The sequence below is a fragment of the Artemia franciscana genome, chromosome 11, assembly GCF_032884065.1.
Source record: "Artemia franciscana chromosome 11, ASM3288406v1, whole genome shotgun sequence".
NCBI lineage: Eukaryota > Metazoa > Arthropoda > Branchiopoda > Anostraca > Artemiidae > Artemia > Artemia franciscana.
This window is the reverse complement of record NC_088873.1, coordinates 14,745,612-14,773,611: the sequence shown is the minus strand read 5'-3', so window position 1 is coordinate 14,773,611 and position 28,000 is coordinate 14,745,612. Positions and strand designations below refer to the sequence as shown.

The following is a 28,000-nucleotide window of genomic DNA, read 5'->3' as shown; positions in this document are numbered from 1 at the left end:
AGTCTCAGTGAGAGACGAAGCTAGCATAATTATTTTTCAGAATTAAACAAAAATGATGTAATTTCGCATGTTGATAGATAGTCTACCATCCATCCATCCTAGGGCAGGGTTAAGGTGCTCAGCTTCTTGCTTTACTTCCGTTAGGAGAAACTCTGCTTTTTTTATTTTAATACACTATAGATCAGTTGTATGCAAATACGTGTCAACTTGGTACTTTTAAACTATTATATAGTACGTTTTAAATAAGAGGTTTCTGGGTCAGTGGACTGACTCTGTAAGATCAGCAAGAGTCGACCCAGCTCTAAATGGGTACCTGGGGAAATCTGGGGAAGGTAAGCAGGAAGAGTGCGCGAAAGCACAGAATGGCTGCCCCCAACCCCTCATTGCACTTCCTGGCTGAAGGGCCATGAGACTGTGATCAACATCGACGGTTTGGACCTTCAGGGTCTAGTGCCGTCATACTTTTATTTACTTAAAATAGAAAGAGCAAGAGGTGAATTCAGGCATGATTACCAAAGCTTACTTTTTCCCAACCATAAGACATGTTTCTAGGTTAATTGAAACGGAGGAATTAAATTAAAGAGGAAAAGGAAAAGAGAGGGTGAAATAAGGATAACTTGTATAAGAATAATTAAAGGAAGAGGAAAAAAGGCAACAATTGTTTTTTGAAAAACTTGCATTTTTCGTATCAAAAATTTTCCTGCAAAAACTCTGTTGATCTGTATTAGAGCCTTTATACCAAACCGCACAGTTTATTAAAAAACTCCTAGAGGAATGATTAAAAACAAAGAAATGCATATAAAGAAGATAAAACAATAGATGATTAATTTCAGTTATACTTTCAGAGAATTCCAAGAATAGATGGATAGATAGATAGATAGATAGATAGATAGATTTATTCACACGAAAAGCCCAATTGGGCCATGGTGACATACACAAAACATTTAATCCCCTCTCGTTAGAAGACAAAAAGATGGAAAATTTAGCAACATTGGTAATAGCATTACACTTTTTTTGGGAAAAATTAACCTTTTTTTAAACTTTTTGCTCCTCTCTCCAATATTTTTCAGGCATGCTGACCTTTTTCAGCTGTGACAAGAAAAGGAAAAAAAGAGTGAAAAGAGAGTAACTAAAAAAACAAAAAACAGCAATTGTTATAGTCAAATCATATATTTTTATAAAAAAATTCTCTTCTTCTGATAGATTTTATGAGCATGGTTTTCCGATTTTTCCTGGTAATGTAGATCCCTGTCCATCTGAATTAGTATTTGAACAAGGTTTTATAACATAGTTGGGTATCTCGCTCTGCAGATTTAAATTTGTCTGCGACTCAAATGCTGAATCTTTTCTTCCTTTTGATATACCTGAAAACAAACACTTTATTTGCATAAATAAAAAATACCTCGCTAGCTGCAGTAGCTTAAGCAGATTCATTATTTTTAAAATAAAGTTATGTCATAAGAAAAGAAAAACAGAATGTATCTGGAGTGATTGATTTACAAACTATTGTAAAATAAACATGAATTTCGAGGGCCGCCAAAAAAGGCAACAAAGTGCGTGGTGAAAGATGAATGAAACCTTATGACTCTCAAACCAACATTCATGCAAAAAAATAAATAATGCATCATCTCTCATCATTCTTTTTCATCAAAAATGAGAAAATTGACGTACATATGCTCAACCGCCAAATGCCAGAATTTCGTTGCAAAAATTTAGGAACCCAAGTTGGTTTTATTCCGTTTTCTGGCTACAGTAGGGCTTGGATTCACGTAGGGAATCAAGAGCTTTAAAAAGTTCTATAGCCAAAGCTACATTCATACAAAAATAATAAAAAAATTTGATTCTTTTTTATATTTAGATATTCATTTTAATAAATTAAGAATCAGGTATTTTTAAGTATATAAAAGTATATTAGAAAATAGCCTTAACAATATTTTACCCAGAAAAATGTCCTATTTGATTTTGATTTGTAAGGGGAGCAAAATTAGTTAGTAATTTCTCATCAGAGTACATACCCTTCCATTATTTCTATTGTTGATTTTATACAAATCCCAGTTTAATTGGATCAAAACTGCTGACAAAAGAGACGGGACTAACCACTGACTGTTGCACCAAGACGGCTGCGTTGTCAACAGAACTGCGTACGCTCCTCCTCCATCTCAAGTCATTCAAGGATCCCTCTTAATATAATCCTATGAAGTTTTCATTTCCTTTAAATCTTTTTGTACGATCTCTCCCTGACCCGTTGCAGGGCATCCTGCTCTCCATTTGGCCTTTGATGGGTGGCTGAAAAAAATGTTTTTGGGCAGTCTGCCATCCTTCATCGTCAAATCGTGTCTTACTCATCGCAATTTTTCTCTCATTATAAAATCATTTTAAATACAAATTTGAAAAATAGTTTACAGTTTTGGCCTGCTGATTAGCTGATTACTTGTCTTTTGACTGTGACTTTAAAACGATTGAACATAATTGTTCACTCTTAATTTGCTAAATGCTTTTTTTCTGTACATATCTTGTTTTACAAAAGGAGAAATAGCTCCAAATAAAGAATAGATTTTTTTTTCCACGACTTTTGAGAAAAAAAAAGCAAAAAATGGACATCTGAGTGTTTTTGGTTTTAGGTGACCCAAAAGGTTTAATTTTTGTGTATGTAGATGTTCATTTAAAAAAAGGAGAATCTAGTATTTTAAAGCAAACGAAAATTTATTAGAAAATAGCGTTAAAATATTTTTACCAGAAATATGCCCTATTAGGATTTTGTTTGCAAAGGAAGCAACAATAGTTCCAAGTTTCCCATCTGAGTATATGCCCTTCCCTTACTTCTATAGTTTGTGTAATATAGATGCCAGTTTAATGGGATTTCAACTGCTGGTAAAAAATAATGGGAATATTATTAGAGTTGCATCTTTAGCTATTTAGCATAAGAATATACTGATTAAAAGCTATTAGCGCCACTGATAGTGTAGTGTCTAGGGACTTCAAGAAAAATTTCAAGAAAAACTGGATTGTTGATATAATTAATCTGCAGTATTATAAGACTAAAGCTGAAAACTCTCTCTAAGCGATAACAAGTTAGTACTTTTTTCTATTTTCAAGAAGTATTTTAAGTCAAAATATAGTGTATGCGCAGTAGGGTTAGGCTAGCTTTGGGAAATCTTACCATATTAATTATTAGTTTGACTTTAGGCTGACAAAAATGTGGATGACAATTTTTTTTGGTACTCTTCCTTACGTTTCAAAGTACCTGAAAAAACAGGTATGCACCTATTCAGGGTAGGCTAATTAAAATATCCAAAATTCCCAATTGCTAGATGGTGTTTTTTTTTTCAAATCAAGTGCCCGTTTCCATTTTTATATGTATTCTATGCTCTATACTCTTGAACTAAATTAAATAGATTTAATATTGCAGTCTCAATGATAAACCTCAAATAGTGTTTGTTACATGGGAATGCTGTCAAAACGCAAAATTGTCTTAAAGAGTAGCCATGGGAAACCTTAATAAAGATATTTTTTGCATCAGAATACGAGTGTTTGCTTCACAATTGGAATTTTTGTTAAAAATTGCCTCATATTATCTTTTGTTAATTAAAATTATCCCAGATATAGCAGTAAATTTTTAAATGAGCTCTTAAACAGCTCTCTTTGTATGCACTACCCATGCCAAAAAAGTGATTTTCCTTATTGTTCAAAGTGGTAGGCTGCAAGTTTCCTGAATGGAAATTTTTGTAAATAGTTATTTCAACTGTGTACTTTTCATTACGACCGGACGCCTTTTTCGAGGGGTTTCAGGCTTTTTTTTGAAATTTCCATCAATTTGTTTTGAAAATAACATTTTACTATGAGAACTTATCGAAATAACAGTCAACATTCATGAATCAGCTACAAAGGACAATTTTCCTCACTATACAGTTTTGCTTAAAACGTGTTTTAAATTATTGGTTGCTATGGGCCATGGTTCGTTCTTCACTACGTTGCCCCTACTGGGGCATCCATGATAGCTTATGAATGCGACCAGTAGGATACTGTAGAACGTTGGATAATGGTGCTTATGAATGGCTTTTCGTAGGCATTGAATCTTCTATTACCATGGATAGTATAGTGCTACCAAGTTGAATAAATATCTCTTTAATCCTCTGGATTTATATGGAGATTCTCTTTACCCCCCCCCCCTTCCAGAGGTTTTTCATAAAGAAAATTCCCGGAAAAATTGAAAAATAGTGGCTGAAAATCACTTTCTCGTTTTTACCCCTTCTCCACCCATTGAGAGACATTTTCTAATAAACTCATGCCCTCCTTCAGTGGTTAGATTGGTGTAAACCTGTTGAAAAGACCTTAGAAAGCTAAAAAAGGAATGGAAATAGGAATGGTAGAAAAAAAGGCTGTTTGGATTTCCTTTTAGTTGAAAAGTCGTGCACGACAGCCCCAATTTCTGATCTTATGTCCATGTATTATATTATGAATTGAAGACAAAATAATTTTTGAAGACATAATTTCTATTGGTTCTCCTTATTTGAATCTGGAAAGAAAGAAGCTGTTCCGACAGAAAACTTAAAACTTTTATCATCTCCGGGATGGTTACATAAATACAAGCTACGTACTTTTTTTTTGCACGATGATTGTTTATTCCTCTTGTGGTTTAATGCTTTTGCTGATATTGTTAACTTATTTTATTTCTAATTTCTAAGCAAAAGAAAAGGAGACTTACTCTGTAAGTAGAAATCAGTCTTTTCATCGTCTATAATTACAGCCCCTTCGAAAGGCCATATTGAGTCAGATACTTCGGTTTTAACTGCATTTTCTTCTTTTTGCTCTTTTGGGAAACTGACCCTCGACTGGGAAGGGTGATATTTCAAAAATGGACCCCACTGACTTGGTCGAAATGGCTGTTGCTGTGAAACGCTACCTGAAAGTCACCGTTAACGATTATGCTATAGATATGGACGGAAAGGCTAAATTAGCTATACTGAAAACATAGCTTTCTTTCTTCAGCCATCTGTTTTATATTAATTGTCTTCTATTGCTAGCTTTCGTACTGAAACGCTGATTCTCCTGCACTTTACCCCAAATTTTTCCCCTAACACACACACAATCACAAAAACAAATTTAAATATTTTAAATTTTCCAAGTGGTTTTTGAATTATACTATGGTGGATTTTTCTACCCTTATATCCTTAGTTCTGATAGCTGGTGCAGTGTAATTTTGGAATTGCACTGATACCCTGAAATTTGCACTGTCAAGGTTGTCAAGTAAGCAAAAATTGGCTAACAGTGCCGTATATGTTACGTCTAGAATTCCCAGAAATGTTGCTTAAAATTCGGAACATCATTGTTCAAGGAACTTAGATTACCAACTGATTTTTTTAAGTGTTGTGCTTATCATTATAGAAACAAAATTACGTACTTTGCTGTAAAGCGAGGCTTTTCCCTTGTATAAAATTTATTGGTTAATTCAAAATTATAATCATATTATAGCTTATAACCAACTTAACGCAATCTTAAAAACAGGTTATTAGTGACTTCGCTTCTTAATCTTTTCAATTTCATAACCTCCTTCTCCTCTCAATGTAAAAAATAAAGTTGGCAACCTCGCAACCCTTGAAAAGAAAATACTATTTGAGCCTACCTGTCTGTTTTACCAGAACAGCCCGACACTTCCTTATTCATTTTTCTAAGTTTCAAATTTTACATTTATATTTGATTGAAACCTATTAATTGCTCAGCACCATCTCTCAAAAACTCAGTAACTTATTATAGAAATGATAATTTAGAATAGACCCTCGCAATTCCACCCCTTCCTCACCAATTATAAACTTTTGAAAATGAAATTTTACGCTTTATGGTAAATAACGTTAAGCAACTTTATCTTTGATTAAAAAACGATATGCGATGAAACGAGTACTGCGATAAAATTACCTGGGTTCCCGTAAGCCGGAAATGGTCTAATTGGATATCCTTGTTGGAAAGCTGGTATATTGAAAGGCCTTTCCACAACCGTTCCTTGAAACGATCCCTCTTGTATTGTTTGATCAGGAATAGGTAATATAAGGTAGCCAGAGAAAGTTGTGAAGGCTCTTTCACGAGTTGATGATTCGTAGATTTCGCCCTCTTCCACCTAAAGCACTCGTAAATATCATCTTAAATACCTCAGTTAAGCAGCTTAAATGCATAATTAATAATATATATTAACATAAATACATAGCTAATTATTAAGCTTAAATACATCAATTAAGAATATCACAAAGCTAACGCTAATAATCATAATGAATTTTCTGGATTTGCGCAGTTTGGTGGGAGTATAATTTTATGAGTGTGAGCTATTGGCATTTCGGTCTGTACAGAAGTTTGTCCCGAAATTTCACGTGTAGGGACAAGTATTTTGGTGAGAAATTCACGGAGGAGATTGACCCCAATTGCATTAGTATTTATGACACTTTAGTGCTTAAAATCTTTGAAAGAGAGTTTCGTCTTCAAGAACATATTAATATGTTATTGACACCATTTTTGCTGCAGCAATTCTCATTCATTCTTGCACAAAAATGACTCCCACCTCACTCCATAATATTTTATTGGTTTTTATTTTAGGGTCACTATTTTCAGTCAGTACAACGGAATCTGATATCTATCCTAATTGACCTTTAGACTATTAGTAAAAGCATTGTATTTGAGTTACTAAGTACACAATGATGAAATATTTTACTCTGGTCAGAAGACTTCAGAAGGCTCTTAAAAAGATCAGGCAATATCCTAAAAAAGGCGTTTGCCAGATTTGCCTCTCGCTCACACACTATGTCTTGGCCTTATCTCTAATTAGCCATGGCTTGATGCCAGCAACTTGATTTTAATCAAAATAATTCAAATAAGATAATAAAAGGTATAATAAAGGCCATGTATGAATTATATATTCAAAATTTTGACCAAGAAACTATTTAGATAACAACATTGTCAAAACTTACCCTCAGATATATAGTGTCGTTGTAAAATAACTTGACGATCACAAATTGTGATGCCGAGTTATAGCCACCTCTGTCAGCAAAGGCTGTAGCCAACGGCTCTCTATTTTTCATAAGTGATACCCTATAAGAAATTCATATAATATGACAATTGGAAACAATGAGTTTCGGTTATTTTGGGTTCGACTCCCCACAATAAACCACTTCGCTGAGCTGAAATTTCTCAAGAACTGGATGGCTACTTCAGTTACGAATGGAAGAAATAAAAGGGCTTACGAAACTCAGTTAAAAATTTAAATAAATTTTTAGTAATTGACTTATGAAATGCTAATATTAGATATAAAAGTTATGAGCTTTAATAAGGATACTTTCTTATGACACCTTAGCTATTGATCCTATCTGCAGCAGAAGCTGCAATTAATGTTGTGGCAGTAGCTGCATCATCGTTGCAGCAATAGCTGTAATGTAGTAATAATGAACATTGCCCTACTATAAAAAAAAGAAGAATGAAAGCGAGTATTAGATAAACTCCCAAACGTGGAAGGATAGCCGTCTACTTTAACGTAGTAAATAGTATTCACGTTAAAAGTGAAAGTGAAAAAGTGTTGACGGAAACAAATTTATTGGAATGTATAAAATGAGATCGAAATAAAAAGTATGCAATTAGAACTATTAGTCCAGGCGCCAGGTGTTGAAAATGTGAAACATACTACGACGGAATGGGCCAGGTACGAGAATTAGCCTGTCCCCCCCCCTTAAATTGACCATGCTGATTCGAAAAATACCAACGGCACTTGCTTGCGAGGGGTGGAACACTCTGAAACTTGACATTTTGTTATATTTTGGTGTTTCGTGCAAGAAAATGCATGGTCTTCAAAGTTTGAGGTGCAGATTTCCGCTCAAACCCGAGATAGAAATACCTAGAGACCTTAGAATGTCTTCATAACAAACTAACACGATTGGTTAGACAAAATGGCAGCAATGACGCAGGTAAAGAAAATAAACAAAGTTAGAATTAACACTATTTATTTAATGCTAAAATTCCCAAATTTATTACGATTTTTTTCCTAGTATCCCTCCATTTCAAGCCTCGCACAATTATTCCTTGTCTGGATCGGTCTCGGCCTCGCAACACTTCCCACAACAAGAGCACAAAATATCGTAACCTCTGTGGGTACATGGACATTTTTCCCACAAAATTTACACTTGCAATATGGCGAAGTTTTCTGAATAGTGGATGGTCAAGCAGGAAGGGTTGATTTAACGGGTACTATGCGTCTGTCCTTCATCTCCCATCCAAAATCAAGCTGAGAAAAGTACGAGGGACGATGCATAAGGGCCTGCAACATAATGGACCACCGGTAAATGCACCTTTTCTCATGTAAGGCAAAGGAGTCGTCGGTTGGAGGCAGGCTCTTCAGCGTTTTCCGGCGAGGGAACAAGTGAACGCGGATGTCATTCAAACACAAAGATTCCTCTGATTTTCTGCATGAGGCGATCAAAATCTCGCAACACAGCTTCATAATATCTTCTTCAGTCTCGACTGCTCGGTCGATTTGTTCCCAAATATGTTGAGTAAGGGCAGATATTCGAGTTAACCACGGCACAGCTGCTCTAAGGATCTTCATCTTTCCTTTGGAGAAAATGAAGCTCACAGCATCAAAACTGGTGAAATAGTTCAAAAACGTAATTGAATTTACTAGAGATGGTGGGAGTCTATTTGCAAGTTCAGTGATCGAAATGACTTTGTCCTGCAAGGGAACCGAACATTAGGGTAGCATGGCTTTGCTTTTCAATCGTCTTAAAAGACTGAAGCAAGATGAATTTGTCATTTGCTTCCATGATTACATCCGTGCACCCCGTCCTGGTACAAAAATCCGTGTGAAGAGCGACACGGGGTATCCGCTTCTTCATGTATGCTGCTCAGTTCATTGCCAAATCTCTCGTAGTTTACAGTTTGGTTACCTGGAAGCAGCTGAACTACTCCAGTTCTATTTGCAAATCCTCCTGATAGGTACACTGGAAAAGCAAGGACTTTGTGGTCAGTACCGGTCCAAAGGTCAAACATGCATTCTGTAAGCTTTACTTTACTTTAGATATCAAACAGGATATAGTCCCAACTGTCGAGAGCCATATTCGGTCGAATTGAAAAGGATTTTCCAGGCCTGTTGCCATGCCGTTAATGGCAACCACTACAGTCTTTCAAAGAAACGACTTCAAAACCCTCAATGCCTTTAAATAGTCCATCATAACGGTCTGCTGTAACATGCAGCTGAGTTCTTTGTTTGGGAAGTTTCCCTAGGAGATTCGTAAAAGTCCTTTTACCAAAGTGTACTAAAATTGCATCCCTCCTAGGAGGTTGGCCTCTTATAAAGGGCATAAATCAACAGCAACTCTCACACTTGCTGCCTCTTGGAAACTCGGTACTTCAGCTGACCACTTTTCGATGGTAAGAGGGTCTTTCAGAAATTCTATTAAATGACAAATGAATAACAATTTGACGGAAAATTTACTAAATGGTCAAAAATTTAGGGTATTACACCCCTCCCCACCCCAGGATGCTGCTGCTCCCATCACCACCCATTAGTTGGTAGTAGTTCATTGTCCCTAAAGACTGTCCATTCAAGCTTCCCAGAGCTGCTACTGTGGGAATAGAATTTCATTTGGGCACAGGAAAGTCCTTGCAGGATTACGTGCTGAATTTGTGGAATATCATCACATATACCAATTCAGTTGGCAGATAGATGTTAGCCAAGAGAATGGGAAAGTAGTAAGAATGGAAACTCTAAGCTCCATGAAAATAATCAATCAAGGAAGCCATCTATCAACATCTAGGCTAAACAATACCGTCCTCTGTATAGCTCAAAATATTTACTACTTGTGTAGCTATATTCCACCTACTATATCCTAAAAACTATCAATTATTAAAACTTAGCTAAAAAATATTTGCAACATTGGGTTCTACCACCAAATTACCCACAATTGTATTTGTCAATAATATGTCTGCTCGCAATTTGGTTAATTTGATATATAGGACCCTGGTGAAATAGATAAGAAATAAATATACGATTCAATTCAAAATTCAATGCTGTACCTAAGTATAACAATTATTTCCTCAGGATTTTCCTTTAATTAATTTAGGATAAAGTTGCAGATTATTAGTTCCCCCTGTAGTATAGGATATAGAGGCCCTACTAATTGAACCAGAATATACAGTAAGAAGTTATTTGTTAGTATCCTATTTCTTCTAGACAGTATCTGACTATTGACTGAATGATTGTTGCCCAATTGACTGAATAATATACAATAAAAAATAAGTTGTTTTTATTAGGGGGAAGTAAACTGCACCTGTACCAAATTTAGAAGATATGTCACTGGTGGGACTCCCTACATTCTCTAGATTCTATAAATCAGGCTTTTTGGGGAGATGAAGGGATTTGGGGTGTGGCTACAGGGTTGTGAGTGGCTTGGCTTAGACTCCAAATTCCGAGAAAGCTGAAAATTAAAATGAAATCAGGTTTTCAAAATCTGGTAACTGAAAATTCCAGAATTTACTAAATTATGTGAAATGATTATTGTATTCAGATAGACCATTAAATTATGATTCACATGGTCTGTCTATTTCATATCTATCTCATTATGGCCTGGCTGGATGCAATGCATGCAGTGCATAGAAAAATCCTTTCCACCGAGATTCATAACCAACTTTGTGTCAGTTCCGATGTCTGGCAGGCAAGTGCCAATCAATATGGTGTGGATATGAATCAAGAGAGCAAAATAAAACTGATATGATATGGGCCTTAAAAATAGAGAACTTTAATATCAGCATCAGAGGAATACCCTTTCACTCAAGACTTTTTGGTTACTAGAGAAATTACCCGATGAGACCAAGTGACGACATACAAAAAGGGCTTAATCACAAAAAAACATGAAATGCTATGCAACCTCCACTGAATTAACCAAAACCTATCCGTCAGGAACTTCTTTCTACTCTTTTTCTGTCTTGATTCGGTCTTGATACTAAAACAACATCAGTCAAAACAGCACCAATCTTCCTGTTTGCTTCTAAAGTACACCGAAAAATGACATCTGAAACCGGCGCTTGCGGCTTTTGGTCGCTAGATATTACTTTTCGGGAAATCTGAAGTTCAGATCCAAATTTAGAAGACTTCCCCCTTGTTTTAAAGCGCCGTTTTATTTTGGTATCTGCGTTTTTTAGGCTATCTTTTGGTATATGTTTCATAATAACCCCATTCCGTCATACCCCTTCTTGAAATAAGCGAAATAGCCAAGCGTGGTGCCCTTACTATATCATGGTAAAAAACTCTCCAAATGAAGTTTTTAACTCATCATTTTTAAAAAATGACAAAGTTGTGCTTTGGCTTATGTGTCACTGATGTGTCCTCGCTTTTTTCTTTGGTTTTAGTGGGTCACTGGAACGTCTTTGAGAGCTGGCCAAGGGCTTATTTGAAAGCTAAAATTGACATCTTCGTGCTTTATATAAAGTTGTTTTGATTGTGCCATAGTAAAATGGGACTTTCCACAAAATGAACTTTTAGATGAAATCGAACAAAATTCTTTTGAACTTAGTTTTAAATACTTAAAGCCATGCAAATTATCAAGTAGTCCATGGTAACGAACTGTAAGTAAGGAGTTGACGCGGCTTAATAGTAACCAAAAATTCAAAAAACGGAATTAGATATCAATAGATATATCAAAAGAATTGGCTTATTATTCTTACTCTAAATATATAATATTCATTAAGTTTAGTATTACCCATCAAAGGCTGTGAGCGTTAGAAAATTTGCAAGATTTTTGAAAAAGGGGGTAAACACCCCCTAGAAGTCCAAGAATCTTAATGAAAACCATACGATCAGATTCAGCGTATCAGATAACCCTGCTGTAGAGTTTCCTGACTCCTATCTGAACGTTCAACGAAAGTTCAAATGAACTTTTCGAAAAAATCGAACAAAATTCTTTTGAACTTAGCTTTAAATACTTAAAGCCATGCAAATTATCAAATAGTCCATGGTAACGAACTGTAAGTAAGGAGCGACGCGGCTTAATAGTAACCAAAAATTCAAAAAACGGAATTCGATATCAATACATATATCAAAAGAATTGGCTTATTATTCTTACTCTAAATATATAATATTCATTAAGTTTAGTATTACCCATCAAAGGCTATGAGCGTTAGAAAATTTGCCAAATTTTCGAAAGAGGGGGGTAAACACTCCCTAGAAGTCCAAGAATCTTAATGAAAATCACACGATCAGATTCAGCGTATCAGATAACCCCGCTGTAGAGTTTCCTGACTCCTATCTGCAAAAGTGTGAAATTTTGTATTTTTCGACAGATGAAAGATCATGGATGCGCGTTTATTTATTTTATTTTTTTCCCAGGGATAATCGTATCGAAACAATGGTCCTAGAATATCGCGAGAGGGCTCATTTGAACGGAAATTGAAAGTTCTAGTGTCTCTTTTGAGTGTTCAAAAAGATTGGAAGGCAACAAGACCCCCTCCCACGCCCTTTTATCCCCGAAGTCATCTGATCAAATTTTGAGATACCCATTTTGTTCAGGACAGTTGAAAAGTACAATAAATATGTCTTTGGGGATGACACGACCCACCAGAACCCTTGGAGGAAGGGCCGCAAGCTATAGAATTTACCCATTGTTTACATATTGTATTTGTTACAAGGAAGTATACCGACATTTTTCAAGGAGGGGAGATCTTGGAATGTATTTTCAATGGAAAAATCTTCCCAATTGGATAGAAGTTTCCGGAGCTGAACCTTTCTGGGGAAATTTCATATGGGGGAAACATGCCAGAATTCGTATAATAAATGCGTTTTATTTGTCTTACGTTCTCGTTCGCGATCCCATTTTACATATGGAGATGCTTTGGATGAATTGTCCGGGGGATATCTTCAGCAGAGATGGGATTCTCTTACGCGGGGGGAATTTTTACTATCGTCGTGCTAATAGTGCTAGTGCTAGTCGATTGTTGGTGACTTAAACAACCAGAGGTCCCTTGAAAGAATTTAGAATTTGATTTTGATGGGCTTATTGTGAGAGTTTTGGAAGTGGTAAAACCGACAATGATTGAGACATTGTTCAATTATCCATAAAAGATGTTTAAAATAAAGAAGTGCCCGATTGGTCATCGTTTCCATTAATTTGCAGTAAAAAATTATTATTTTTACCTTGTTGGTTCGTTCTTGGACACAATATTGAAGCTGAAAGCGTAGATTCCGTCGTCGAGAGCAATGAAAACACCAAATTCTGGCTTAAAACAAGCATCGATATTCACTAACTAAAAGAGAAGAAATAAATTTCAACCGAATAACAGTGGCTTTACTTCCAAGCAAAGAGCCATGGGAAGCTAAAGGTTTTCTGAGAGGTGAATAATTACGTACAATATACGACTTTTGATGGTATAACTCCTATAAAAAGGCCATTTTCGCAGTCGAAACATGCTTGAAATAGAGTTAGTGGATATCGGAATCTTTTGTGCTGAATGCACAGATTGAAAGCATCATCAGGTACTCCCAGTATACATAACACCTTGTGAACCAGGCATATTTACTGCGGGTTGGGGCATGACCTCTGATTTTTTCTCCTGTTACCTCAAAACATAAAACTTCGTTTGGAATAGGTTAGAATAGGTTTGAAAACTAATGTCAAGAAGACTAATTCGCTAAAACTAAAAATAAATAAAGATGAATATGTGATGTCGGATAACGAGTAAATCAATCAAATGGATAGCTTCACTTACCTAGGTAGTATAATTAGTAAAGACGGTGGATGTGCAGTGATGATGTAGAATAGCCAAGGTAGAGGTTTTTTTTTCACAGTTGAAAAAAAGTTTGGAAGATTAGGAAGATTAGTGTGCGAACGAGGATTAAAATATTGGGAGCTACAGTAGTGACAGTGGTCAAGTATGGCTCTGAAGCCTGGGCGCTCCGAAAGGCGGAGGAGGATTTGCTAAATGTTTTTCAGTGAAATTTTCTAAGGATTGTTTTCGGTACCCGACTGACTGAAAGTATCTCAAACAGTAAGCTGTCCAAGAAATATGGTTTAATCCCGCATTCTTGACTGATAATGAGAGAAAGGTTGAGATATCTAGGATACGTTCTACGGATGAAAGATGGCCAAAGGTCGTCCTTGTCGGCCAACCATTTAGGGCTACCGACAATCAGGTTGTCTCCGAATGGAATGAGAGGATGTCGTAAGGAAAGATGTGAGGGAAATGGGAAGTTCTTAGGAAAGTGTAAAGATGAAGATTTTGGATAGATCAGGTTAGAGGAGGAGTGTGCTTAGCTCTGTTGGCTTCAGGGGGCTTGCTACTGCAGTGAGTCGTTTATCTAAAACTATTTTACATAAAAGCTTTAAACATAATTTGTTGTTTTTTCCAGCTCTATTACTTCGCCAATGAATTCCCGACTTCTGAGTCACAAGAGACGATGATATTTATCACCCTCTTGTCGCCCATCGACGCACATACCCTTTCCCTTGGGTAGATTTTCTGAGGAAAAGTGTCATATATGTTTGACTTTTAAAAATTAAGTCAAAAATGTTTTGATCTAAGTTTTATTTTCATTCTATTTTATTTCTTTTCCCTTGGGTAGATTTTTTGAGGACAAGTTCCATATATATTTTGATTTTTTTTTATTATTTAAAAGAATTTTAACTTGCAAACCGGTTTTGTCAACCTTTCTCTGTTCCTCCTACACATTTCTTTATCTTATTTTTATTTGAATAGTTTTCAATGTAATAAACATTGTTTTCTATTTTAAAAGTTATGATTGAATTATAACGCAATATACTATTTAACGTAAATAAAACACGAACCGAATAAAGTCGGTTCGTGTTTTTTCAATGTTATTGGGAAAACTGTTGATATAACAATTTTTGCGGTGATCTAACAATGTTAGAGTCGGTTTTGATACCTGACTCATAGAGGAGGGGCGATGGTCAGGGGTTTCTGAGAATGAAAGGGGTGAGTCAAAATACGAAAAAGCCACTATTTTTCAATTGTATTCTAAGGTGAAAGGTAGAACCTTCAAGAAAACTTATGCACCCGTGCACATGCGTGTCACTCATCTTGTACAAGAAGTCCTGTTGTTATTGGTTGTTTGAAATAACATTAGTTGCAGTCTTGGCAATACAAGATGCCCTTAGCACAAAAAATTAATGTTAGTTTAGTATGAACTGTGAGAAGCTTTAATTTTTTGTACTTACATATGTACTAAAAACTAAAAAAAGAGTAAAATAAATTTATTTAAAAGAAGGTTTTTTTTAACGCTTTCATCTCCAACTGCACGAATAAAAAACCTCTTTGTTTTGCTGCTACCTGCAAAAACTGGAGCTTTTTAAAACCAAAAATTAAACCGTGGGTGGTCATGACATATTTCATTACTATTCAACTACAAGTTTTTCTATGTCTTGACAGCTTCGCGTTGTATTGTTAATCTTAAAAAGATCAGTTTTTCTGGGTAACTCGAGAACAAGTTGTTTCTAAATTTTTAATTGAGTTGGACAGGGATTCAAGGGAGAAGGGGGGGGGGGTTGCCAGGTTTGAACTCCCTCCCCTCCCAAACTTTTTGCCCGACTCGTACAAAACTAGCGAAAATGAATGTAAACAAATTTCGTCGCGTTTTGTATAGTTTTTTTTTTATCCCCCCCCCTCTCCAAAAAAATTAATTTCCCCTCCCTTTCCACGAACAGGTATCCTGGAGACGGTTTGTGTTGAAGATATTAGTTTTTTTTTTATATTTAGCATCTAAACAAGATTGCTTAGATTTTCTAAGCAAATAACTGTGGGTAATTCTGTAATAAGAATTATATTAAACATGGAGAATTATATTATAAAACGGTATTCTTTAGTTCAAAGGTGTTTTTTTTTTATTTGCGTTAATGCCATATTGCGACATCAATCAATCAGAATTTTTGCAATAGAAGGCAATGTTAATTAAACGGAAAAATATAGAAGTAAAAAAGTAGGGTGAACAAAATCTGTTACCAAATCAAATTTTCTAATAAAATCATATAATCATAAAAATATACATGCCACTTGTCCTTACAAAATCTCCTGGGTATGTAGAATGGCAGATACTTATACTGTTTAAACACCAGCTCAAAATAATGAAAAAGTGAGAAATTGCAAACAATGAAACCATCCAGTTGAAACTAAATAGGTCCTAACTTATCCTGGACCCACTTACCCAAAGGAAATATAAAAAAAACTGAAACACCCTCGGTGACACGTCAGAGGATTGAAATCAGAGCCTTACCGACGGAGTAAGGTAAGTCACCTGTTTTGAAAAAGATAGAAAATCAGGCTAACTTGCTGGTTTTGCCTTGCCATATATTTCCGTAAGTGTGTTTTATTTACGTTAAATGGCATATTGCGACATATTTCAATCATGACTTTTGAAATGGAAAACTATGTTAATTACGTGGAAAACTATCCAAATAAAAATAAGATGAAGTAAAGTGTAGAAGAAAAAGAAAAAGGTTGACAAAACCGGTTTGCAAGTTGCAAAAAAAAAAAAAAAAAAAAAATCAAAATACACATGACACTTGTCCTCACAAAATCTACCCAAGAGGAAGGAAATAAAATAGAATGAAAATGAAACTTAGATCAAAAATTTTTTTGACTTAATTTTTTAAAATGGAAAACAAGTGACACCAACGCTGTATCCAGAGGGTACCGGGTTTGACCCCCCCCCAATTGTTGTTCGGCTCGTAAAAGCGTAACACAAATACATTTAAACAAATTTTTGATGCGTTTTGCAAAAAAATTGTACCTCCCCCCTGAAAAAATCCTGGATGCGCCCTCGAGTGACAGCCTCAAACCATTTCAAAAAATATATTCCAAACAATATCGCACTGACAGGCCCTTATCGACCAAGTAAGTTACCTGTTTTGAGAAGGATAGAAAACCTGGCTGACTTGCTGGTTTCGCCTTGGCATATGAAAATGCTACCAATTGTTTGTACTGACAGTTGACATATCCAACTAATGTGAAAACAATATATATTATCTTTCTCGACATCGTCCCTCTGAATACTGCTTCAGTTTTGCGAAAAAGATATTTATTAATTTTTGAGTTGTGCCCCAGAATTAATTATAAACAAACCTTGATTTTAAGTCTATTGCCTTCTGCTTCCGCTGTAAAAATGCTGAGAATATTCTACTCAACGCAAGTACAGGATTTAATAAGGGCGTTCCTAATTCAAGAGGAAATAAACCTGGTTTTCCTATGTGGTTTAATTCCTACAAGGTTTTATCTGAGTCAGATTAATTGTTTTGAAGCATAAAAGGATTTCCTTAGAATTTCTTTTAAACTGCTTTAAAACCTCTTCAATCATACTCATAAATATCGGTTTAGAAAGATCAAGAACATTTTGACTAATATTAGGAGTTTGGTTATCTTAATTTGCCCTTTCTGAAACCAAGATGTAAACCACGTTGCTTAGAATTTGAAAAATCTTTCGTCCTCCTCCCCCCTCCCCCAGAACATATGAATGAAATGCGTTTAAAGTAAAGGTAGTTTGTCTAAGATTATCCTTGCAAGAAAAATAAAACTAACCATATTTGTAATCAAAAGGCTTCATGGAGCTAAAGTAATTTACTGGGGGAAGTTTGGAAAAGCTAAAAAAAAAAAAATTGTTAAAATAGGGATAAAATCCTTTTAATAGACAGTTATAAATTTCACAAAAATGCTAGATGTTTCGGTCATATATGCTGTGACCGTCATCAGTAGTAATTAGTAATTACTACTGATGACGGTCACAGCATATGTGACCGAAACATCTAGCATTTTTGTGAAATTTATCACTGTCTATTAAAAGAATTTTATCCCTATTTGAACTTTTATTTATTGAAGTTTGGAAATATGCTTCCAGTATTTGTATGTATTTTAACATATTTTCAAACGTTTTACGTGGGAAGGATTCTTTCAACTATGTAAATGTGTTGTACATTTAGTTGTTGAAACTTTATAGCGAAAGTTCAAGATTATATTTTAAATAATTCTTCAAGAAGAATTTTATTGGCTTATTTGTCTATTTTTTGTTTCAGATGTACCATCTCATTTCGATTTTAGTCCCTTTGTAAGACCTATATACAGTGTTACTCTTGCAAGGCTTAAAACAACGGATATTGATCAAGAAGTAAAGGAGAAAGCAATTTCATGCATGGGCCAAGTCTTGGCCTCATTCGGAGACGTTCTTCAGGTGCGTGTCTTTTAAATCAATATATTTAGATACCAAAACGGGTGAATGATTGGCGTTTTTTGACCCAGTGAATGGGCCGAAAGATATAACATGTCATTTTCAAGGTCAAATGCTTCAATAGCTACTATAGTCATAGCTGGAGATTTCAGTATTAAAGCCGACAAATAAAGATATAGCTTAGCTAAAAATGTAATTAGTGTTTTCGTCAATTCATAAGCTAAGTCTTAGTTATTTTTTCGTTGAGATGTGTCAGCAACTGTTAAAGAGTTTAAAAATATCTCATTTCCTTTCATGCTAATAATACCTAAAAATCTGTTAATATTTCTTCCGATCTATTGTTTTCATTTTTGACATAAAATTTTGTCGTAATGTTATCATGTCTGTTCGCAGGAGAAAGGGGTTTTATCCTCACAGTCACGAACCATGAATGCAATAGTTTGTGTGAGGAGAGGGGGAGGGGATATTTCCACCTGAAATTTCCTGAAAAACCGAAAAATTGGCTTTTCCGGGTTTAGAACTCCTCTACTTTCATCAAGGAAAATTGTATGTACTTTTAAAAAACAAAAGCGTTAATATTGAAAACACAAAAAGATAACAAACAAATTAAACTTAGAAATGACTTAGGAGGCAAAATGAAGACTGAACCAAAATCTGTTGCTTGACTTCTTTTTTCGTTTTTGCTTGAGCCAAAATTTACAGTATATCTTATCAAAGACAAACATTTGAAGAAAAGGAGCAACTCAGGAGTAGAAGCTAGGAAGTCCCCCCACCCCCCAAAAAATCAGTGGGAAAACACTAATATTAATATAGTCGGACACCCTGATTTGGAGTGGGCTCATTACTTGTGTTCCGACCTGAAACATTATTTTATTATTTTCCTCATAGTCTCTTGGATTTTTTTTTTAAGTTTATCTTTTTCCTCACTATTTTGACAAGTATGAATAACACAAATGAAAGAGACACCACCTGAAACACATCTGATTGTGAACTATTTTTTAAAGCAATTACTTTAAATAACTTTTTTAACAAGACAAGTTTTTCAAAGAAAAGTAAATAGCTCTGTTAAGTCAAGAATGAGCAAAAATACGGCCTAATAACTATCACAAATCACTATCAATAAACAAATGAAAAACGAAGATAAATTAAAATAAATAGCCGAATCAAACTTAAAACGAGCAAAAATTGTCATGAGTAGGGCTGAAAACCCTTATGCCTTCTCAAGACCAGAGCACAATTTACGCTTTACTGAAAAAAAAAAAAAAAAAAAAAAAAAAAACCAACAACAAAAAACAACCGAACAAATGACCTTGGATTGTCAGTTTAATTGACGTATACTGACATTTCTTCCTTAAGGTTTTGATAATTTTTCATTTATGAAATTAAGAAACGTGAAAACATTTCAAACGTATTTTTTTTTTCAGAAAGCGCAAATTGTGCTCTGGTTGTCCCCTACGCAATCTCTCGCTCTTTACGATAAAGTTTGACTCTTTGCCACAATTCTACTTTTTAAAGCAATTAAAAACTTTAGCGTAAAGAGCGAGGCGTTGAGGAGGGGACAGCCCATTTCATATACGGAGTAATTTCTGTTCGTTTTAAGTTTTAATGTCGCTCCTTACTTTCAGTTAAAAAAACTAGTTTTTTTTTTATTTAATAAAGATAAAATCCATTCCGTTGATTCCTATAAAACAGAAAACGAGTTTGTAAGCACTGTTACACCAGTTGCAGCAGGTGATGGAACCACTACAACAAAACGATATAACGCTTTTAATAGTGGTTTATTTACAAGACAGAATGAAACAAAAGAAAGTCATATGGCGAATATGATTGACCATTATCACGATTATTTGGATTTTGTCAAGATATTAATCGTGTTTTTAGAGGCTTTACACATCAAATTGTATGAAAAAGAAACGATTTTTCCAATGTCATTATAAAATCTGGAGTTCAAAATTTTAAAGTAGATGTAATGCATTTATCATGGTTTTTACCAGTATTACATCCCAGTTTACCCATAACGACTCAATTAGAAGCTGGATTAACGAAAAAGGCGGAACAATTAAACGCTGGATTAGGAAAGGGCAGCTCATTTGAATTAAGATGGGAAACGTGTAACACCTATAAAAGTGATGATAAAACAAATAAAGAATTAACATGGATGGTAGTCAGTGAACGTCATAATATAACTAAAATTGTTTTTGTGTTACAGAAATCTGAAAAAGATAACAGTTATGCGCAAAACAATATGGTATTTGACCATTTGAACACTAATATAACTGAAGTGAGAGTAAATGGATATAAATATCCACAAGAAGATTTTAAATGTGTTTTCAGTGATGATAATGAAGATTATTCTAACGCTTATCAACGATTTTTACAGTTAGGATATAAACATAAAAATGCTGATAGTAGAACAAATTTAAGTTACAATGATTTTAAAACAGTATATCCTTTATTTTGTTTCGATGTTTCTGAGCATGAACCGAATATATATCGAAGAGGATCAACTGCTGATGTAGAAATTAAACTTTTATTAGATCAAGTACCTGCTAATCCATATAACATTTTCTGTGTTATATTTTCAGAAAGAAAAGCAATCATGGAAGTCATTGATAGTCAATTATATGTTAATATGTAAATTATTTTCGATTGGGAAAATCGAACTCTTATTTCACAGGTTCATCAAATTCTTATTTCACAAGACCTGGTTTGATCTTAATACTCAGAATGGGAAATTGTAAAAATATTGGAAATTTTCATTTAAAATGGTGTAAATTTAATTGAAAATGGGGTAAATTGATGGGGTTATCTAGTTGGGGCCTTTTTCACATTGTGAAAAAGATTAAAAATGAAACCAACTTTGATTTCCACGGACCCGTTTTCATGTTGAATGTAGGGATGAAAAATGTTTAAAATGTGTAATATTTGATGTTAAAATTATGTAACATGTACTGAAGATGATGTAAATTGAATGGATGAAATAGGTGGGACAAAACTGGCAATTACTATATTACTGATGTACACTCAATCCCCCCCCCCTCTCAGTATAGCATGGACTTACAAACAACCATGTCGTATTTGTTCTGGCCTACATAAGTGCCTAAGGTTTCTATTGGGCCTTGCGCTCGCTATCTATGAGCCATTTCTGTGCTAACAGGCTACGGGGCTTACTGGCAAGGGCTAACGAAGTTACTGGTCTATTTAAGAAATACATTTGTTTAGGATAGGTACCACATTGATAATCCTGTTTTGTCTACTCCTGATTCTGAAAAAACGGTCGATAGCAAATGACTGAATCATGCTCTTCGCTATGCCATTGACATTACTCCTTGAGGTTTGAATGATAATATTCGTTTTTTTTTTAATATATTCTTTTTGTTATGTCTTTTGAAGTTATTTGATTTTCATTTTTTTTTTATTTCGGTGCGCCCATTTTTCTTAGATTTTGTAAGCGGGTCTATAATAAATTATTTTTATTTATATTGTAATTATTATATTATTTTGAATGTTTCTTAGGCTGATTCATTCAAAATAAAGACATTCTCTCTAAAAGTTAAAATGTTTTTTATCCAGAAATTTTGGAGTTTCTTATTATAAAGATGAAAGCTCATGCAATCATGCTATATTCTACTTAATGGCTTGTCCTAACGGATTTTTCTTGGTGGTGTCCACGCGTCACAAATTTAAAATGTTCGCCAAGAATATGTAAAATTTCTGTGAAAAAGACATTTTGTCGTCCACTCACGCACACCTATGACTAACTTAAATGTTGGGGAATATATATGACTTGGACTCTTTTTTTGGGGTCTTTTTCGAAAAAACATAGAATGTATATTAACAATAAAGCAACAACTATAACTCATCTGAGTCCTTTCAGGTGTCAAACTGAAGAGTTGAAGAACAGAAATTGTTTTTTTTTTTTTTTTTTTAGGAAGATAAAAGCAAAACAACAACAAATGAAACAGTAGTCCTATTAGAATATCAAAACCCATGACTAATAGAAATTACGACTTATGACGAAATACAACCTAAAATGGACCAAAATCTTTTCATTGCTTAAAAATAAAATTAAAAATGAATAAAAATCGGGATCAGCAAAGAAATCAAGCATAAAACAAACATGTTCTGTTTTCCTTATTTACGGTTAAAATTGACACCTAAAGATTGTAATTGACAATTTAAAACCTCTGAGTTAGATCCCAAAAACCGTTGCTAAGCTTTTCTCCCATGGAGCGTAAGCAGGACACTGTAGATCAGGAGTATCGACATGATATTGAAGATTCATTGCCCTCCTGTCCCCCTTTTGAGAAAAGCATAGAAAATTATCACCGTTGACATGTGAAAACATCAGATACAACTTATAGGCATGGCAGTGACGATTTATTTATATTTAGCTAGATGATTTTTAATTGTGGGAGTTACAGTGGTGACCATATTTTCTTGGAGCATCTTTTATTTCTTTATAAGTGTTATTTATGTCACGGTTTTTATGCCAAATTCAATACCTTTTTTTAGGGAGAACTCGTGATCTGCTGCCCAATTTTACTGGATAGGCTGAAGAATGAGATAACCAGACTAGCTACTGTTAGAGCATTGTATAAGGTGGCTTCGTCTCCTCTAAGAATCAGAGTAGAAGCCTTGTGGGTATGTTAAACTTTTTATTTGGTTTCCTTCACGTTTAATTTTAGACAAATCCTTATTGAGTGACTAGCGCATTGAAGTTGCAATCCTATGCTCCTCCTGTTGCCGATTGTTTGTCTAGGATTGGCGTCAATGGCGTGACTCTGTAAGCTAGAACAGAACAGAAAAACAATAAAAATGCAACTCATAATCAGGATGCGCAAATGGCACCAAGAACAAGATAAAAATAAATAAATAAAAGAACTTTTTATGGTTGCTATTTAGAGGAGAGTCCAAAGGCCATCCCCCTAGAATAACCCTAGCAAAAAGCAAGCCAGCTTGGTTTTAGAAAAGATACTGTGGATAGGCTAATGAAACAAGCTGTTGCTCTAAAAAGTCTTCTGTATTTGACATTGACAATGTGTTCTGTATTGACAATGTAGGTCATTCAAACGGTTTGTTTTCTCTAGTAGCGTCTGGTGTTAACCTTTCTGTTGTTCCGCGCTTGAGTATTAGTATGTTAATTCCTCAGTTAGGGTGAAGTCAGTGGTACTATAGGGAAGTATATTCCTGTTAAAAAAGGCGCTAGGAAAGGTGCCGTGTTATCTCCCGAGTATATTTAAGTGCGTTTTCGCTTCGTGTCTCCGACGTCTTTAACCACCAGTTTTTACAATGATAGTTTAGGCATTAGTCACGTCGCCTATGCTGATGATGTTCTGCTTCTTAGCCGGACAAAACGAAGTCTAATTGCCAACTTTAACCTGCTGTCAGCCGCAATGTCTGCAGTAGGCCATTCAGTTAAGTCTGTTTTTTTTTTGTCATGAGCGGTATGTTATATTAAAAAGATAAACTGGGACTTATTGGCTCCTTAGATGCTTTATCCAATTTATGCTTCCTAATTATACTAATAATGGGATGGAGGTGAGGGGAGTTATAGAGACCGTGGGGCCACTTTGGTCCTCAAGTCTTTAAGATTGAAAATTTCTGCTTGATTTCACTTTAAACAAGGTGTAGCATATCCAACTTTCTAGAAAGTTAACAGTAAGAAGGGGGGAATGATGCAGAAAACATAAATTTATAAACAAATAATTCGAATTTAAAATTGCCCTTGATTTCTTTAGGTTGAATCCATGCCCGTCTTAGCCACGTTTCTGAGGAAGAATCAACGAAATTTAAAACTGTCAACTCTGTCTCTATTAAACGCCATTGTCCAAAATTATTCGTCAGCACTCCAGTCATCCATGTTAGACCAGGTAAGTTATTTTAGCTTCTTTTGATGTGTGACTTGATAATAATCTGTGGTTTTTGATGACGAACGTTTTGGCGAAAAAGTCTTTCTTGTAGGGTTTTTGGTCAAAATTTTGTAAATATAAAATATTTGAATAAACATGTTTTTTTTATTCCTTGTTAACATTAAGTGAATTAATTTGCCTTTCTCTCTAATACAGAATGTAGATTTTAAAATACAGACTGGAAGACTTGGCTATTAAATATAGTCGTATTGAAGAAAAAAGATGTATTAAAATAATACTCAATATATTAAAATCTCTTGGGAACTAGCTCAAGAAAAAGAGGCATGCTGTAACTTTATGTTGTCGTTTGTTGAGCATATGGATGGGGTCATTCCTCTTAAGATCATTCAAACAATCCAGCAATCAAGCCAATGTTGCAAAAAACAAAACCGTGTTTCTAAGCTATGCTAGGAAAATGCTGTTGCAGTACCATATTACTTTAGAAGAGCAACTAGATGACTGAATAGTCTTTGAACCAAGTCATAATTATTTTTTCAAGATAATTCTCGTTGTCTGATAAAAAATATCGCCAATTAAATGATGCTGTTTTTAACAATCTTAGGTTTTCTTAAGAAAGATTTTTGGTATGAAGATCAATGGTCCGCTTAGCCAGGGATGTAGCTAAGGGGGAGGGGGACTCCCCCCAAAGGTTCAAGGCGTTTGCACGCAGTGCTCACGTCTTGGAACTTCGGTCGTCTTTGGCATCTTAATTTAGCTTATGATGTCCACATTTGTTGGCACACTGGATGTTCTTGTTGGCACATTCTTTATTTCCCTCTCCCAAGCTAAAAACCCTAGATTCACCCCTGCGCTTAGCACATGGGTTGCAATGATCATCTGTGCAATGAGCTGTAAAGCCAAAGCAGGAAATCTGTCCCGGATATCTAAAAATCTATGTAAGTGTTACTTGTAGATGTAATATTACTTGGAAAAAAAGCAAATAAAGAATTTGCGGTTGTGATCGAATGTGCCTCTTCTCCACTTTCTACGACTATTCTTTCAATCTGATGATCCCAGAGAAAAAAAAGAATTATGCGAGATGTCGCTCTCTTCTTATTGATGTTACTGGGTTGACCATAATTAACTAAAAAACGTCCGAGAAAAACAGTATTCAAATTTTCAAAATTAGTTTATTAGCAATGACTGTGAAACCAAAGCCAAAAGTATTAGCTGAAGATGGTTTAGTCCATGCATATATTACTTGCAGTAGTACTAGCCAAAAAACCTTATGTAGAATTTTGGTTGAACTAGTCACTGAAACTCAGAACTTACGATTGAATGAGTCTCTTGAGCGGCGCCTTCTTTACGCTGCCTCTTCAAATTACGCCGCCTCAAAACTTACGCGGTGTCAATTTGCGAAAATGTAGAGGAGGATATGGGGATATTGAAGGAGATAAAGATATATTGGGAGATACATCAATCCTTGTTAAGTTCATAGTTTTTTAATTAACTATAGCTTGTTAAAGAATGTTCGAGAAAAATAATAATATTATTTTATTAACTGCATAATAACCGATGGACTCTAAGCGAAAATCAAATCTATATGCTGGATTTGGCAAGAAATTCCCGCGTAATGCCCTTGCGGCGTTATCAATCGTAAAAACAACATATGTCTAAGACCAATTGTACGTCTGTCTGTCTGTGTGCACTTTATGCATCACTACACCGTCCTTTCGATCGCCATGAAAATTCAGGAAGTTGTTGAATACACTCTTGCGGAGGTTTTACGAATTTTTTTTTTTGAATTACCTCACCAGTAAGCGAAATTAATGAAGAAGATTTTCAATAGTAAGTTAAGACCAGTGTTTTATTACGGTTGTGAAATAATTTGATTTAAAAAAAGGCGGAGCGATTATTTTTTTTTATTTTTTTTATAAAGAAATAGCTAAGTGTAAGCCATAACTCCGCTGTGTTAGTTTTAAAGAACGATTTTGGGCTTATGAATGTAAAAGTCAATACACTAGTTAGCATGTTTAGGTTTTGGGAAGGGGGGTGGTAGTATCAAAGTAGGTAAGGATCATGTTAGGGAACCAGGAAATCCAGAAATATTGTGATATAACAGCTTCCTCCTCTCTTTCTGTCTATCTGTATGCTATGATTAAGGAAGAATAGGGGGGGGGACATCGCTTTAAGGCAAGGTTTAATAAGGTACTTTAATGACACCTAGGGACCATTTCCCGGAATTTATTTATATATTACTTTGGATTTATTTTCTTTGTTCAAAATTTATATTTTGTTGTATTTTTATGTTAATTGTTGATAAAAAAAGGCTTTTAGTGTTAACAATTATTATATTATATAAAAATAAAAGTATCCTTTGAGTGTATATGAATCCTCATACATCTGATATGTATTAAGTTGCATTTGAGGTATGTAAGGATCAGAACTATCATGAAAATTAGTGTTAACCTACTACATAATATCACATTGTCTTATGAGATGGTTATTAATAGGATTAAGTGAAGAAGGTTTGTACAAGATAATCCTGTTATAATATGAGATATACAAAATTTATGCTTTGACTTACGAAACGATTAGAACTTTCCAAAACTTAATTACTTTCGTAGAAGTGCTTTAATATTTCCAACTAACATTTGAAGCGTTATGATAATAAGTGGGTGAGAGGTGAAGGCTCGAGCATTGTCCTAAGGAAGAAAAAGTGGCGTCATGATAATAAGTGGGTGAGAGGTGAAGGCTCGAGCATTGTCCTAAGGAAGAAAAAGTGGCGTCATGATAATAAGTGTCCTAGGGGCGAAGCCTTTGCCTGCCAAAATGATAGTGATTGATACAAGTTATTTATAAGTGAGTGTTTTTAGGGCACTTTTATTGGCAATTTCTCGACCACGTCGTGTTTGGGATATCAAAATCCTATAAACCTGTTTTTTTTCACTAAGTTACAATTAACATGACCTTATAGCAACGATTATGTTATATTGTTTTTTATGGTGTTTGGAAAAAGAAAGTCAATTCTCCGGTAAAAGTTATTATAATATTTTTGTTTTTCAAGGCTGTCAAAGAGGTCCCAGCACTTCTCACGGAATCAGATTTGACTGCTGCCCAACATGCATTATTACTTCTTACTGCGGTGACTAAGACAAATCCTGGCGTTATCCAAACCTATGCTCAGACGCTACTCAACGAAACTCTCAATTTAGCAAAATCACCGCTGCTACAAGGTTGGTGTGTTCCCCATTTTACAGGGAAAATTTACCATTTATTTGACTAAACAAATTTAAACTTTTCGGTTACAGTCAGTTATTTTGTGTAGTAGTAGTTGTGTTTGAGTAAGAATGAGTAGTAATTATTCTAATTATGTTTAAGTGTAGAACATAGCAGTTGGATTTCCTCAAGAACATCCTTTTCTAGTGAAAGTTTTGGTCGTAGCAAGTAACGAGGCCATCGTCTGTAGTTCAAATTCAGTAATAGACCCCGAAGGGTTTGACTCAGCTTATCTTTAAGCTGTTCAGGTAAAGTGACCTTTTTCTTTCAGCTGATCGCGAGTAATAGAAGAAATGATCATTTTCTTCCACAAAACTCCAAAGTTATGGAATAGAATTGGCGGAATTTGATGAGAAAATAGAACTTTAAGTTAGTAGTTAGACTTTAAGCCAGTATAAGATAAAATGATTGGCAGATAAATTAGAAGTAAGAAAATATCATATTTTACGCTCTCTTTTCATTTAAGGAAGAAAAAATCTTGTTACTATTTTAAAATCAGTATTCGTTTTAAGTTAAAACGCTCTCGAACGCCCGAACAGAGCAGCTCACCTATCTAATATTATTAAAAAGGTTTTTTCTTTTCGGGCATAAGAGAAACAAAAAATTATTCAAAGTTTATATAATTAAAGTCAGTTAACACCAATTGTTGATATAAAAAAGAAAAAAACTGCACAAGATA

General features: G+C 34.8%; 2 protein-coding genes across 2 annotated transcripts in view; one reads left to right on the top strand and one right to left on the bottom strand.

Annotated features, from left to right (window-relative positions):
- The window catches only part of LOC136032863 (cullin-associated NEDD8-dissociated protein 1-like), a 153,752-nt gene that overhangs the window by 61,436 nt on the left and 64,316 nt on the right, over positions 1-28,000 (top strand). The window contains exons 12-15 of the mRNA XM_065713276.1: positions 18,039-18,193; positions 22,706-22,834; positions 23,932-24,063; positions 27,110-27,278. Of these exons, the coding sequence (XP_065569348.1) occupies positions 18,039-18,193; positions 22,706-22,834; positions 23,932-24,063; positions 27,110-27,278 (585 nt within the window). The remainder of the gene's footprint in view (positions 1-18,038; positions 18,194-22,705; positions 22,835-23,931; positions 24,064-27,109; positions 27,279-28,000) is intronic.
- On the bottom strand, positions 1,064-17,022 carry LOC136032864 (uncharacterized). Its single transcript, XM_065713277.1, has 6 exons — positions 16,876-17,022; positions 13,157-13,266; positions 6,954-7,074; positions 5,914-6,112; positions 4,706-4,903; positions 1,064-1,364 (listed from the first exon to the last, which is right to left on the bottom strand). Exons 1-6 carry the CDS (start codon positions 17,008-17,010, stop codon positions 1,207-1,209), a joined length of 921 nt encoding a protein of 306 aa, XP_065569349.1. The 5' UTR covers positions 17,011-17,022; the 3' UTR covers positions 1,064-1,206.

What these genes read in the sequence shown, in the direction of transcription:
- LOC136032864 (XM_065713277.1), bottom strand. Translation starts at nt 17,010, where the DNA reads ATGTCGAGAAAGATAATATATATTGTTTTCACATTAGTTGGATATGTC. An exon ending in TTCTATCCTTCTCAAAACAG is followed by an intron (nt 13,267 to 16,875) that starts GTAACTTACTTG and finishes CTTCTCTTTTAG; the next exon opens with TTAGTGAATATCGATGCTTG. An exon ending in GACTGATTTCTACTTACAGA is followed by an intron (nt 1,365 to 4,705) that starts GTAAGTCTCCTT and finishes GTTTGTTTTCAG; the next exon opens with GTATATCAAAAGGAAGAAAA.